Here is a 14,736-nt window from a genome sequence, read left to right as displayed (position 1 = left end):
TAACCACTGTGCTACCGTGCCTCCCTTGGGCAGAGCAGGAGCCCATACCAAGCTGTGATACAACCAGAAAGAATGCTTTCTATGGTGCATCTGTAAAAAATATAAATCCCATTCATCATTAGGAAATTTCAGTGAAATCGCCTCTTTCCCCAGCTATTGTAGCAATCTCCATTTAATTAGGCTTGCTGCAAACTTGTGCTATTAGTGGGACTATCAAACAGGAAATGATTGCAGTGAAATTGGTTCTGCGAGCACACTCCTCTGAGAAACTCAAATTATTCTTAGTTTAATTGCTGGAAAGCGTTATTAACTTGGATATCGCTCAGTTTGCTTTTCAAAATTTCTAATTAAATTTGTGGAATAATTATTTATATAACGCAGGAGAGAAAAATGAATATTTTAAAAGTTGACCATCCTTATCATTATAAAAACCATGCGGTCAAGGTTAATAACTCCAGCCATTCATTTAGGTATTTTCTGAGGGATAATTCTCCTTATGCATATAACTGTCCTTAGGAAATGGTGCATATCATTAAATCATTTGTTTATTGCCCATTCTCCCATGACGAGTGTTATTACCTATGTTCACTCTGCATGTCTGGAGTTAGGCTGCAAATTAAGCTAAATGGTATCTTGGTGAACAAACTAAATATGATCCTGCTTTAACTTTGAAACGTGCCAGTAATTTAGTCCAGTTTTGATTTTTCTTAAAATGGTCTAAGTCATTAGTTCAAAGAGAGGCCCTATTATATTACATGATCCAAATTGATTTGGACAGGTGAATTTCCTATACATATACATGATTAGTTTGAGGAAACACCAAGGTGGCACAGTGGTTAGCACTGCTGCCTCACAGCATCAGGAATCTGGGTTCAATTGCAGCCTCAGGTCACTGTCTGTGTGGAGTTTGCATGTTCTCCCCGTGTCTGCGTGGGTTTCCTCCGGGTGCTCCGGTTTCCTCCCACGGGTGCAGGTTAGGCGGATTGGTCAGGCTTAAATTGCCCCTTAGCATCCAAAGATGTGTAGGGTAGATGGGGAATGTGTGGGGTTATGGGGATAGGGTGGGGAGAGGGCCTGGGCAAGATGTTCTGTCAGACAGAGCAGACCTGATGGACCGACTGGCCTCCTTCTGCCTTGTAGGGATTCTATGATTCTATTCTGTGAAATTCTGATAAAAACGTGAGAAAAATTGGCAGATTCCAGACTACTCGTAATTCACTAAACATCATCGCGGAAGGCACTGAGTTCAAGTGGGCTGTCCATCGAGCTGGTTGTTAATTCAGGTTTGTGGGTGGAAAGATATTTTTATGTAATTGGGGATTCAGCAAGACACCAAAGTCCTTAGGGAATTAAGGGCTATGGGGAGAGAGCGGGTAAATGGAGTTGAAATCAACCATGATTGAATGGTGGAGTGGACTCGATGGGCCGAATGGCCTTACTTCCGCTCCTATGTCTTATGGTCTTATGGTCTTATGGTCTTAGCAACACTTAGTGGATATGCAAATGAGATAATTGGAAGAATATTAGAATCCAATTAGGCAAAGCTCATGAATTGTGAATGTGCCTGTTCCCTCCTCCAGGAACTGACAGTCTGAACAGTCAGAACACAAGTGTATTCTGGAGCAGTGGGCAGTGTTGAGAATCATTAAGTTTGGTTAAGGATTTGTGTTAGTTATTCGGTATGGTTACCAAACCTTTTCACCTGTTCAAATCCACCTGCTGGCTAGATGGCAGGTTGCAGCTGAAGTCAATATAAATTCTTCTGCTGTTGAAGATATTGGCCGTGAAAATCCTTAGAATACTTTCAACATACTATTGGAGTGGGTGGGAACTGTGCATGAGTGGAAATTAAAGTGCTTTGAGGGATCCTGAGTATGGAAGCCTTTCTTTCCATTTCACACAGCTGCAGAAACCATAGAGCCAGGAGGCTACCGTGGAAACGGAACAAGATCAGATTGTTTTTCACAAAAGGTCATAAATATCTTGTATTAGCAAGAATTTGGTTTCAATGCAAGATTAACTCCTGTCAACCTTTACATAACCGGGCATGATGATTAATTATTGTGAAGTTGTAAGGACCCAGCATCTCAAATGATATATATCAAGGAAGTAGACCATAAGGCCATAAGGAATAGGAGCAGAATTAGGCCACTCGGCCCATCGAGTCTGCTCCGCCATTCAATCATGGCTGATATTTTTCTCATCCCCCATTCTCCTGCCTTTTCCCCATAATCCCTGATACCCTTATTAATCAAGAACCTATCGATCTCTGTCTTAAAGACACTCAATGACCCGGCCTCCACAGCCTTCTGCAACAAAGCGTTCCACAGATTCACCACTCTCTGGCTGAAGAAATTCCTCCTCAGCTCCGTTTTAAAGGATCGTCCCTTCAGCCTGAGGTTGTGCCCTCTGGTTCCAGTTTCTCCTATTAGTGGAAACATCCTCTCCACATCCACTCTATCCAGGCCTCGCAGTATCCTGTAAGTTTCAATAAGGTTCCCCCTCATCCTTCTAAACTCCAACGAATACGAACCCAGACTCCTCAACCATTCCTCATACGACAAGCTCTTCATTCCAGGGATCATTCTTGTGAACCTCCTCTGGACCCTTTCCAAGGCCAGCACATCCTTCCTTAGATATGGGGCCCAAAACTGCTCGCAATACTCCAAATGGGGTCTGACCTGAGCCTTATAAAGCCTCAGAAGTACATCCCTGCTCTTGTATTCTAGCCCTCTCGACGTGAATGCTAACATTGCATTTGCCTTCCTAACTGCCGACTGAACCTGCATGTTAACCTTAAGAGAGTCTTGAACAATGACTCCCAAGTCCCTTTGTGTTTCTGATTTCCTAAGCATTTCCCCATTTAGAAAATAGTCTACGCCTCCATTCCTCCTTCCAAAGTGCATAACCTCACACCTTTCCACATTGTATTCCATCTGCCACTTCTTTGCCCACTCTCCTGACCTGTCCAAGTCCTTCTGCAGCCCCCCTGCTTCCTCAATACTACCTGTCCCTCTACATATCTTTGTTTCATCTGCAAACTTAGCAACAGTGCCTTCAGTTCCTTCCTCCAAATCGTTAATGTAAATTGCGAAAAGTTGTGGTCCCAGCACTGACCCCTGACGCACACCACTAGTCACCAGCTGCCACCCTGAGAAAGACCTCTTTATCCCCACTCTCTGCTTTCTGCCAGTCAGCCAATCCTGTATCCATGCCAGGATCTTACCCTTAACACCATGGGCACTTAACTTATTTAACGGTCTCCTATGCGGCACCTTGTCAAAGGCCTTCTGAAAATCTAATAAATCATGTCCACTGGTTCTCCTTTATCTAACTTCCTTGTTACTTCCTCAAAGAACTCTGACAGATTTGTCAGATATGACCTCCCCCTAACAAAGCCGTGCTGACTCAGTCCTACTTTATCATGCACTTCCAAGTACTCTGCGATCTCATCTTTAATAATGGACTCTTAAAATCCTGCTAATGACCGAAGTCAGGCTAACCGGCCTATAATTTCCCATCTGCTGCCTCCCTCCGTTCTTAAACAGCGGTGTTACATTAGCTACTTTCCAGTCTTCTGTAACTCTCTCCCTGCCTCCAATGATTCCTGAAAGATCACCACCAATGCCTCCACAATTTCCTCAGTTGTCTCTTTTAGAACCCTGGGATGTAGTCCATAATAATTCCTAAACCTCACCATCCTTTTCATCTCCTGAATTAGAGTGGTTGACGTGTTACAGTTATCTCAGAGAGTCTAAGTTAATACGTATAGTCTGGAGCTACGGATAGTGATGGTAGAGTCTCCAACGTTCTTTCTGTCACATGTCCTGGCTGACCAGGAGTCTCTCCTGCTCTGAACAACTGGCATTGGCAGGATTTGCAGGTTGATACTCAAACTCTTTGACCGTGTTATGAACGCACCTTCCTTGGCTATCAAGTCCCGGGGTGGGAATTGAACCCAGAGTCTCTGGCTCAGAGGTAGGAATGCATCCCATTGCACCACAAGACCTCCATGAATCTCTTAGGGAAATGCAGAGTGAAGATCTTACAGGCAACAATCCCGTGTTGTCTAATTCAGCCTCCAGGCACACCCCGATTACCGCCCCAAATTAAAATCTGCCTCGAGAAAGACAGGATTTGTCATGTTTCACACATTTGATTGAGATTTTGAAGAAATGTCTGAAATCTCTCTGTGCCTCTCAATCTTTCTTTCTGCATCCCTTTCTTTCTCTCTCTCTGCCCTCTGCCTCTCATTGCTCTCTGCTTTACCCCCTGTATGTTCGGCAATCCCGCTTTTCCCTCTCGTGTTTTCCAGAGATGTGGATGCAACTGTAGGGCTTAAAAGCTGTGAAAAGTGCAGAAATTACTTGGGAGCTGTCCGGTATTGGGGGCCAGGAACACGTACCAGCCCTGGTATCTCTGCATAGAGATTGCGGAGTGGGACAAGGCTGCCGACAGCCAGGAGAAGCAGAGGTCCAGGTCTTAAGTCAGTGGGAATTGGAGCCTGGGATTTGAGTTTGGAGGGAGTGACAGGGCCGGAATCTGAGCCTGAGAGGGAGTGAGATGGGGTGGGAGGTAGGGTCTGTGACCCAGAATAGAAGGGAACTGCAGAGGTGAGGTTGGGATGGGAAGGAAAAGGAAAGTCATAGTCAGAATGTGGGAGTGGTGGGACTTTGCCTGCATAACTCTGTGTGCAATGATAAATGTAATAGTTCAATGCTAACCATTTTATCTTTATAAACACCCCAATCATACATAGTCATCGACTTCAGGAAACATAATGGAGGACATGTCTCTGTATCCATCAATGGTGATGAAGTGGAGACGGATGAGAGACTTCTACAGATGAACCATAGAAAGCATCCTTTCCAGATATATCACAGCTTGGTATGGCTCCTGCTCTGACCAAGACTGCAAGAAACTATAAAGAGCTGTGAGCGTAGCCCAGTCCATCACTCAAACCAGCCTCCCATCCATTGAATCCATCCATACACTTCCCACTGCCTCAGAACCATAGAAAGCATCCTTTCCAGATATATCACAGCTTGGTATGGCTCCTGCTCTGACCAAGACTGCAGGAAACTATAAAGAGCTGTGAGCGTAGCCCAGTCCATCAAACCAGCCTCCCATCCATTGAATCCCATCCATACACTTCCCACTGCCTCAGAAAAGCAGCCAGCATAATCATAATAAACGCACCCAAGACATATTCTCTTCCACCTTCTCCCGTCGGGAAAAAGATACAAAACGCATACCAACCGAGTCTAGAACAGCTTCTTCCCTGCTGCCATCAGAATTTTGAATGATCCTAACATGCATTAAGCTGATCTTTCTCTTCACCCTATCTGTAACTGCAACATTATATTCTGCACCCTTTCCTTCTCCCCTATGTACTCTTTGAACGGTATGTCTTTTCAGTACAGCTCGTAAGAAACAAAACTTTTCTCTGCATCCCAATACATGTGCCAATAATAAATCAAACCAAATCACAAGGATTGGTAAGGCAATAATTTGGGTTCTTTGTTTAAAGATAAGACTGTACATAAATAAGGTTCACTGTGAGGCAGACACCTCATCTCACTCCCTGCTGCTTATAGACTGCCTATAAGTCATGGGACTAGTACATCACATCCGGAAGTGTGTAATGACTCACTTGGTGAAGGGGCAGCGCTCCAAAAGCTCGTGATTCCAAATAACCTTGTTAGACTTTAATCTGGTGTTGTGAGACTACTTACTGTGCCCACCCCAATCCAACGCCGGCATCTCCACATCATGATTGACAGTAGGTTAAGATGTGCTGCCTTAAAGGTGCACCTCATCATATCACAACAATAATCAGACCTTTGGGACAAGCTGCGTTTTATTTTAATTATAAATAGATAGAGGTGAATTCTTCCAACCTTAAAAATTGTTTATTGTCAACAACCCGATCAAAAATATAAATTACAAGCTTTATATTGCAATTCCTCAAATGAATTCGTTCACCGGGATTCTAAACATGATCACAGCGGGTGATGAATGATACTCCTTATTTAAATGTAATTTAAGCTTCAGTGTATCTCTGGACTGTCGCGGCTGATTGCAATATAAATTGGGTGGGATATCCAGCCCGCTGCCTGGTGCTTTCAGGATGCAGCATTCCTGCTGGATCCAGGGTTAGGCCTCCATCTTTCAAAGGTCTCCATTAAATCTCTCCTTAACTTTCTCTCTTCCAGTTGGACTAACCCCAGCTTCTCCAGTCTCTCCTCATCACTGAACTCTCTCATCCCGACAATTCCACAGCTTGTGTACACTCACAGTTATGCTTCATTTTACATGGCACCATCATAACTTAATTTTAGGGTTTACTTTGAGAGTGAACCTACTGTTCACACAAACAGGAAGGTTGTTCAGTTCTCAGTTAGCAATAGCCAGACTTGTCAATTTTTGCATGTGGTGTAAGGTATTTCATTTTATAATCTCCGAGCCTCACTCCTCTGAAGGCTCCTCAGGTTTCCCTGGTCAATAGCTGGGTTACATAGACCAGCTCCACCGTTCAATCCCAGTCTATGTGGCATCCAGCTATGGTAGCAATGAAAGTGCTAAACTTGATCTCAGGTCACATAATTAGAGAGAGAGATCAAGAGATCCAGCAGCTCCCCTGATCCTCGTGTGTTGAGCTATGCTGGAAGCAAACTCATGGCTACCAGGGCAAGGACAGGATTCCCCCAAAGGTTGGATGGCCTTTTGACACTCTCTATCAAAGCAGATAATTCACTGAAGACCTGGGTGGTTACCTGAAGAGGCCAGAAGCCTGTTAAGTTAGTTCTCACCAAGGCACAGCACCATAGAATCACAGAATCCCGCAGAAGGAGACCATTCAGCCCATCGAGTCTGCACTGACAACAATTCCACCCAGGCCCTATCCCTGTAACCCCATGTATTTACTTTGCTAATTCCCCTGACACTAGAGTCAATTTAGCATGGTCAATCAACCCAATCCATACACCTTCAAACTGTGGGAGGAAACCGGAGCACCCTGAGGAAACCCCACGCAGACACGGGGAGTACATGCAAACTCCACATAGACAGTGACCCAAGGTGGGAATTGAACTCAGGTCCCTGGCGCTATGAGGCAGCAGTGCTAACCACCGTGCCGTCGTGCCTTGCGGGTGTTGGACAGGATGGCGGGGGCAAGAACTTTTTTAATGTGACCCTGTTCAGCCCAGTAAAGATGACTTCATATTCACTGAAATATGCATTGAAAGTGAGATTACCAGCTGTGTCGTTCGGGATTTTTAAAGTCACGAATCTCACTTCCTATTATTTCCCAGTTCTGATAACTCTGAGTGCAAACTTCTGCTTTTGCCAAATGCAACTCCTATTTTGAGTTACGGTCAGAATGGACAGTTCAATAAAAATGGGTGCTGGTGAACTGAGGGATCATTTCATTTTTAGGTTAAGTGTACCACACATTTTGCATTGATCCAAAACAGCTGTTTGAAGTTGCCCAAATCGAGTTCAGAGGTTACTGCTTTAACTCTGCGCCAATTGCAGCAGGCCCAGGCCCAGGAACACTTTAACCTGCCTAATGTTGGTAAAGCGTCACTAGTAACTTTACAGTTTAATCGACATTCGGGTGCATACACAGAATGCCACAGGGGAGAGATACAAAAGGGTCCAGAGGAGCAATTTTTTCACACAAAGGCTGGTGAGTGTCTGGAAAAAGCTGCCAGAGGTAGTAGTAGAGGCGGGTACAATTTGATCTTTTAAAAAGCGTTTAGACGGTTACATGGGTAAGATGGGTACAGACGGATATGGGCCAAATGTAGGCAATTGGGACTAGCTTCAGGGTTTTAAAAAAAAGGGCGGCATGGACAAGTTGGGCCGAAGGGCCTGTTTCCATGCTGTAAACCTCTATGACTCTATTAACATCCCCACGCCTGAGAACGTTTAAGATTAGATTGAATCTGTGAATGAAGGGTTAAAAGGATGTGGAAGCGGGATGAATTGGGATTGTTTGGTCTAATGGAAGGTAAATGCAGACACAGAGTAGAATTTTAAGGATGGAGAACACTCAGCGCTCGCCATCCTGAGAATCAGTGTGTAACACACTGGAGACAACTCTCAGAACCCCACTGCTCTTTACCCCTCACTTGAGCGTTGATTGACAGTGTCGAGGATCTCCGTCCACCCTTGGAAGGAGGCCCTGCCTATGAAAGCTCTTGGCCAATTAGATTGGCCAACACATCTCCAGCCCGGGCCAAGCACAGCGCTGAAGTGGCCAGAAGAGGTACTGCAACACCCTGCCTGGGACTAAATCCCAAAGGTAAAGGGGGTAGGGGATGCCCTGAGGGGTTGGGAGGGAGGCGACTGTGGCTTTGTGGGGGCAATGCCAGGGGGTGATGGAGGACTGGAGCTCCAAGGTCCCAGAGGGGAATGCGCTCCAAATCTGAAAGGGCCCCCACCCCTCCCCCCTCTCTCCATTACTTCCCTCTTGAGATGGAGGAAAGTTTTTCTGTTTCCAACACTACTTGCACCCGCCAGCTTAAACACTGAGGCTGAGTGGGAAAAGGCCCTAAGTAGCCATTAACTGGCCACTCAAGAGCCTTAAAGGTGAAAGACAGGGTTTCCTGCTCATGGCCCTGTCCATCCAATTGTGAGATTGTTTCTGGGTTGGGACAAGTTGGGGGTCTGGGGGGTAAAATTCTGCCCCTGGATTGATCAGGCCGTTTGACCATTTCTTATGTTGTAACTCGCATTTGTAGTGTTAGAATCCCTATGGTGCAGAAAGAGACCATTCGGCCCATCGAGCCTGCACCAACAACAATCCCACCCAGGTCCTATCCCCGTAACCCCACACATTTAGTCTGCTAATCTCCCTGACACTCAGAGGCTATTTAGCATGGCCAATTGACCTAAATCACACAAATTTGGAGTGTGCGAGGAAACCGGAGCACCCGGAGGAAACCCACACTGACATGAGGAGAACATGCAAACCCCACACAGTAAGTGACCCAAGGCTGTAATTGAACCTGGGTTTCTGGCGCTGTGAGGCAGCAGTGCTAACCACTGTGCCACCGTGCCGCCCTGTGCTAACAGAGAATCTTTACAGATTACTCCAGGTCTTGATTCCATCCCATCTCATGAATTCTTCTATGCTTCCCAAAAGCTGAAAAATAATATTATACTGTAGTTTGATTTAAATTTTATCTGCTTACCAGATTTATTGAATAGTCATACAACAAGGAAATGGCAGCAGCAATATATTTTTACAATTGTTGGTAAACTTAATTAGCACCTGTATCGTAAAATATAATAGTTTGCAATTGCATTGTGATTTAAGTAATTTCTTTACATAATGGTTCCTTTCTTTTTCTTATTGGAGATTCCAGACTTACTGATTGGAAATGATAGGTTCATAAATATATTCAATCCAGCAACAAAAACCCAGTGAATTAGGTGACTGATATCAAAAGAATTTGTTACTCAGAAACATATTTGAATAAATCACACGAGATGTTTGCTTTTGAACTGAGTGATTTTGCTTCTATCTTTGCCAAATGTTAGACAACGGTGCACTTTTTGCGAGTAATGGCCAGGATTCTCCGACCTCTCGTCTCGCTGCTATGAGTTGAGTTTTGGCTGAGCGCCAAATTCTCCGTTCCCGTTGACAGCGGTGTACAACATTGGAGAATTCTGGCCAATGGGCGGGATTTTACAGCCTCGCTTGTCCCGAAACCATAAAATCCTGCCCGAGGTCAACGGACCTTCCCATTGTCCGCCCCTCGCCCGCTCCGATTCCCGTGACGGGCAGGGCGGTAAAATTCCAGCCAATGCGTCAGGTTAGGCAGGTACATGATTTATATGAATTCAGACAGGTTACATGAGCCACCAGCATGTTAAATCCTAGAGCAAACTGAGTCCTTCATGTTGTTATTCATTCAAAATAGATTGATTTGCTTTCTTGTGAAGTGCTTCCGGATATCGGACTGGAATCCACCTTCTCCGAGTTCCAATCCCTATCCCTTTATCCAAGTTCATTTGAAGTAATATTTTGGGAGTTACCTCGAGTTGGGTCAGCTGAAGGATTTCATAGAAATAAGCGCATCACAGATGAAAAATAAAGGAGGACAATACAAAATCTGAAGTAGCTACGTGGTGATGTTGAGATCTCGCAACAGAAATAACTTACCAGGAGCCAGGTAAACAAACTGGCGAATGAATGAGATGTCATTCTGGCTCAGTTGAGGGCACAAACATTTATTGTCAAATTGCCAACCCATCAATGGATATTAAGGTTGTGACTAATTGTTTCTTTGATAGCAAAGCCACTGCAGGATTCTGCAGGTTAAACTTTAACCTGGTGTTGTTAGACTTCCTACTGTGTTTCCCCAGTCCAACGCCGGCATCTCCACATCATGGATTCTGTAGGGCCAGTTGGAGTTGGGTTAAATGGCTGAATTTATAAATAGTTATTTTTCATTAGTCTCCACCACTGAAGATGGCGCTGACCCAGTGCTGTTACATAAAGATGCTGCTATGTGCAAGTGAGCGTAGAAATATTTCTGAAACCAGGCTACTGGTTCCAATGGAATTCATTCTAAGGTTCTTGAGGAATTGGGGCAAGTCCTGAATGTGCCAGCAGTTCATATATTTAATATTTCCAATAGACTGGAGTGATGAATATATTAAAGGGCAATAAATCAGAATCAATGTATTATAGGTTAAGTCAGTGATAGACAGGTTGCTGTAAGACACACACTGTACAGTCATCTAGTATGTACTGTAAGTTTGTAAACATCCAGTCGATAATCTTGGTATCAGATACCCAAGTGTGCTTTGGTGCACAGGTTATAAGAAAAGACTGGGTTAAGAAGTAGAAAAGAACATTGATGATTTTACTAGGAATAAAAATAATAAGGAAAACTTCACAAATCCCCTCCCGCTGTTGACAATAGTGAGCAGTGAAATCCTTTACTCATTATCATAGAATCGTAGAATCCCTACAGTGCAGAAGGAGGCCATTCAGCCCATCGAGCCTGCACTGACCACAATCCCACCCAGCCCCTATCCCCGTAACCCCACATATTTACCCTGCTAATCCTCCTGACACTAAGGGACAATTTAGCATGGCCAATCAACCTAACCTGCACATCTTTGGACTGTGGGAGGAAACCGGAGCACCCGGAGGAAACCTACGCAGATATGGGGAGAATGTGCAAACTCCACCCAGACAGTGACCCGAGGCCGGATTTGAACCTGGGACCCTGGCGCTGTGGCTAACCACTGTGCCACCATGCCACCAAGTTCTGAATTTTTTAGGTAACTTTTTTTAAGTTGGAGGGCTCTTGGTAACAGGATTCCATTTGCATAGTGTAATAAATAGTATCAAAATGGATCCTTTTTTGAAATGTTGCCCTCTGCTGCTGCTTTTAAACACTGTGCACAAAAGTTAAAGTTTGCATGTATGTGCACCCCCCAAGACAATGAAATACAACCAGTGCGTGACTAGATAATAGAATCTCCTCCTCCATTAAAACTGGAAAAAAATCTCAGTGAAGAACAGAATCATTTCCACAGTGCCAGCAGGAAACATGCACACGCAGGTAGCTGTGGCTTGTTGCTGCCATGTTAATGCACCGCCCTGCTGACTGATGGAGCACAGGATTCTGGGCGAGTCTCCTTTCCCGGCAGGTGAGTCTGCGTGAGGAAGTTGCCAAGTCGAAACCCCACTGGGAGCTGGAGGAGGGGTGGGGATCTGGGGTAGGGGTTGCCACGGCCTGAGAACTGAAGTGAACAAGGTGACCCATGCGACTTCTTGCCTCTGTCGCAATCATTTGAAAAGCGCAAGGCTGGTTGGTCATCTGCATGGAGAAGAGGGAGGGGGAGAGAGAGGGAGACAATGAACTGCTAAAGCAAAAGGGGATAATAAATTAAAAGGGCAACTTTAAAAAGATGTTCACTGTAGACTTTCAGCCTTAAGGTCAAAAATACAACGGAGATATTACAAATATTCAGACAGAAGAAATGTGAAGATTCATATCACAATCCTTATCTATTACACTGTAATATAATTAGCTCGACATTACATTGGTACCTCACTACACAACCATTTAATAATGGACAGTAACACTGTTAAAAAGTTAAGTAGCACATTCTTAACAGGACTAAAATAAAGAATATAATTGTGTGGGCAGAATACAAAAATGGTTGAATTGTTCTTTGTTAAGGTTTGTTCCGTTCCTTTCCAAACCCGATTTCACACATTATTTGAATGCAGTCTCAGTAAATCACTGATGCACATCCACCCGGTCATTGTCCAGCACATGTTTCTAGCTGTCAGTTTCTTCCTTTCTTTGTTCGATAATGACTGGAGCATTATCCTTTCCAGCCTGACGCTGGCCATTACTAGTTGTAAGTCCGGTACACAAAGATAGTGAAAGCCATAGCACCAAGCTGCAAAGGAAAAGTAAACAGGTTTTGCTCCACATAGTAACACAAAGTTTTGTCTGGATCGTAGCCTAACACAATACAGAAGGAAGGCTATTCTGTCCAGCTCCTTTGTAAAAGCTATTCAATTAGTTCCGCAGCCTGACCTCTATCCCTTGCAATTTCTTTCCCTTCAAACATTTATTCAATTGCCTTCTGAAATCAGGTTCCGCCACCCTTCCAGGCAATAGAATTGCAGTTCACAACTCTCTATAGAAATAAAAAAAACCTAATTTCCATCCTGGCCCTGATGCCAACTACCTTAAATTTATGTCCTCTGCTTCCCACCTCTGGGGATATTAAACATTTCCCACACAGTTCTTCCCAGAGTGAAAGGGGGTGTACACTTTCTGGTGTATTACAGAAAGTGAAGAGAGAAATGGAACAAATCATCCACCAGATCAGGATCTAACTGGAGCACAGCGACTCAATCAGTTCTACTTTTCTAAAAATGAATGGAGAACAGTAAATTTTCCAGTGATTGCTATATTTGAATTTATCTCCAGGCTTTTCCTTCCATTTTTCTCTTTCCAAAGGGTAACCTGATTCTGGCCTTTTAAATGGATTGATTGTACTCTGTTATAAAGCACCTGTTTGAGCACTTGGAACCTTATAACATTCAAGGCAATGGGCCAAGTGCTGGTAGATGGGATTAGGTGGGAGTTCAGGTGTTTCGCACATGGTGCAGACTTGATGGGCCGAAGGGCCTCTTCTACCCTCTATGATTCTATGATAGTTTTGCTAGTGCTAAATAAGTAAGACCATAAGAGCTGAAGTAGGCCATTCAGCCCATCGGGTTTGCTCCACCATTCAATGAGATCATGATATGATCGGATATGATAATCCTCAACTCCACTTTCTGGCCTTATCTCCATACCCTTTGATTTGCTTACTAAATAAAAATCATTCCATCTCAGCCTTAACCCAGCCTCTACAGCCCTCTGCAGTAAAGAATTCCACAGATTCACTACCCTCTCAGAGAAGAAATTCCCCCACATCTGTCTTACTCTGAGATTATGCCCTCTGGTCCTAGACTCTCACACAAGGGGAAACAACCACTCAGCATCGACCCTGTCAAGCCCCCTGAGAGTCCGATATGTAACAATAAGTTGCCTTATATTCTTCTGAACTCCAATGGACGATACCAGATCAGCTTTCCATCACACATTTCCTGATTCTACTTTCCATCAATTGACCGAGTTCCACAGATCCAACATCTCCCGTTTCACACTGCCGGCCTACCTCCAACTGTTTGTCATTCCCCTCCTGGAAAGGTGAGCTATCAACAGGAGGAATCATTTAAACATGGGGCCAGCAGTTTTTATTTTAATCCCCTTTAGATAATGCAAGTCCATTTCACAGCTTACTACCGAGAGCCGACTGAAACTTAAGCACAGCAATCTGAATTACAGCGAGTTTTCCATTTAATGCTTTGAGCTACTAATTTGGTAGTTACCAAAATCAATTTTTCTTCCATCTTCTCCTGAGGACACAAACTCTTATTGCCGTTCCACAAACACCAGCCACTCTCCTGTATCTCTATGAAACTACTGCAAAAGCTCAACTTGCTGGTAAGTAATATGTACCTAAGACCATGGGCTGCATTTTATGGGGTGGGGGAGTGTGTTAAATGTGGATGGTCCACCTCCCCCCGAAGTGTAATCAACCTTTAAGAGGTATCAGCATGACATCACTAAAATGGAAATTTGTCCTGCAAACCAGTCTTAGTTTCACTTTTGCTCTGAGCAGAGCACACCCACACAGCTCTGATGTCTTCAAGCCTTATACATTTATAACTGTTCTCATGTGCCTAGTCTTAATAAATGAACAAAGAACAGTACAGCACAGGAACAGGCCCTTCAGCCCACCAAGCCTGCACCAATCATGTTGTCCTGTCTAGACCAACTGCCTGTATCCCTCTATTTCCTCCTGCCCATGTGTCTATCCAGATAAGTCTTAAATATCACTAACATGTCTGCCTCAACCACCTCACCTGGCAGTGCATTCCAGGCCCCCACCACCCTCTGTGTAAAAAACTTCCTCCGCGCATCTCCACTGAACCTTTCCCCCCTTATCTTGAACTTGTGCCCCCTTGTAATTGTCATTTCTGTCCTGGGAAAAAGCTTCCAACTCTTCACCCTATCGATACCCCTCATAATTTTATAAACTTCTATCAGGTCGCCACTCAGCCTTCTCCTTTCCAGGGAGGACAACCCCAGTTCATTCAACCTCTCCTCATAGCTAATACCCTCCATACCAGGCAGC

The 14,736-nt window shown here is 44.3% G+C and overlaps 1 protein-coding gene across 5 annotated transcripts in view; it reads right to left on the bottom strand.

Moving 5' to 3' along the window:
• Positions 1 to 10,618: 10,618 nt before the first annotated feature.
• LOC144479199 (tetraspanin-18B-like) overlaps positions 10,619 to 14,736 on the bottom strand; it is a 149,968-nt gene continuing 145,850 nt past the window's right edge. For all 5 annotated transcript variants that reach the window (XM_078197854.1, XM_078197855.1, XM_078197858.1 and 2 more), the window contains one exon: positions 10,619 to 12,438. In XM_078197854.1, coding sequence (XP_078053980.1) covers positions 12,391 to 12,438 — 48 coding nt within the window. In that variant the 3' untranslated portion in view covers positions 10,619 to 12,390. The remainder of the gene's footprint in view (positions 12,439 to 14,736) is intronic.

This window comes from Mustelus asterias, chromosome 25 (assembly GCF_964213995.1).
Source record: "Mustelus asterias chromosome 25, sMusAst1.hap1.1, whole genome shotgun sequence".
Classification (NCBI taxonomy): Eukaryota; Metazoa; Chordata; class Chondrichthyes; order Carcharhiniformes; family Triakidae; genus Mustelus; species Mustelus asterias.
This window is presented reverse-complemented; position numbering and strand designations above follow the sequence as displayed.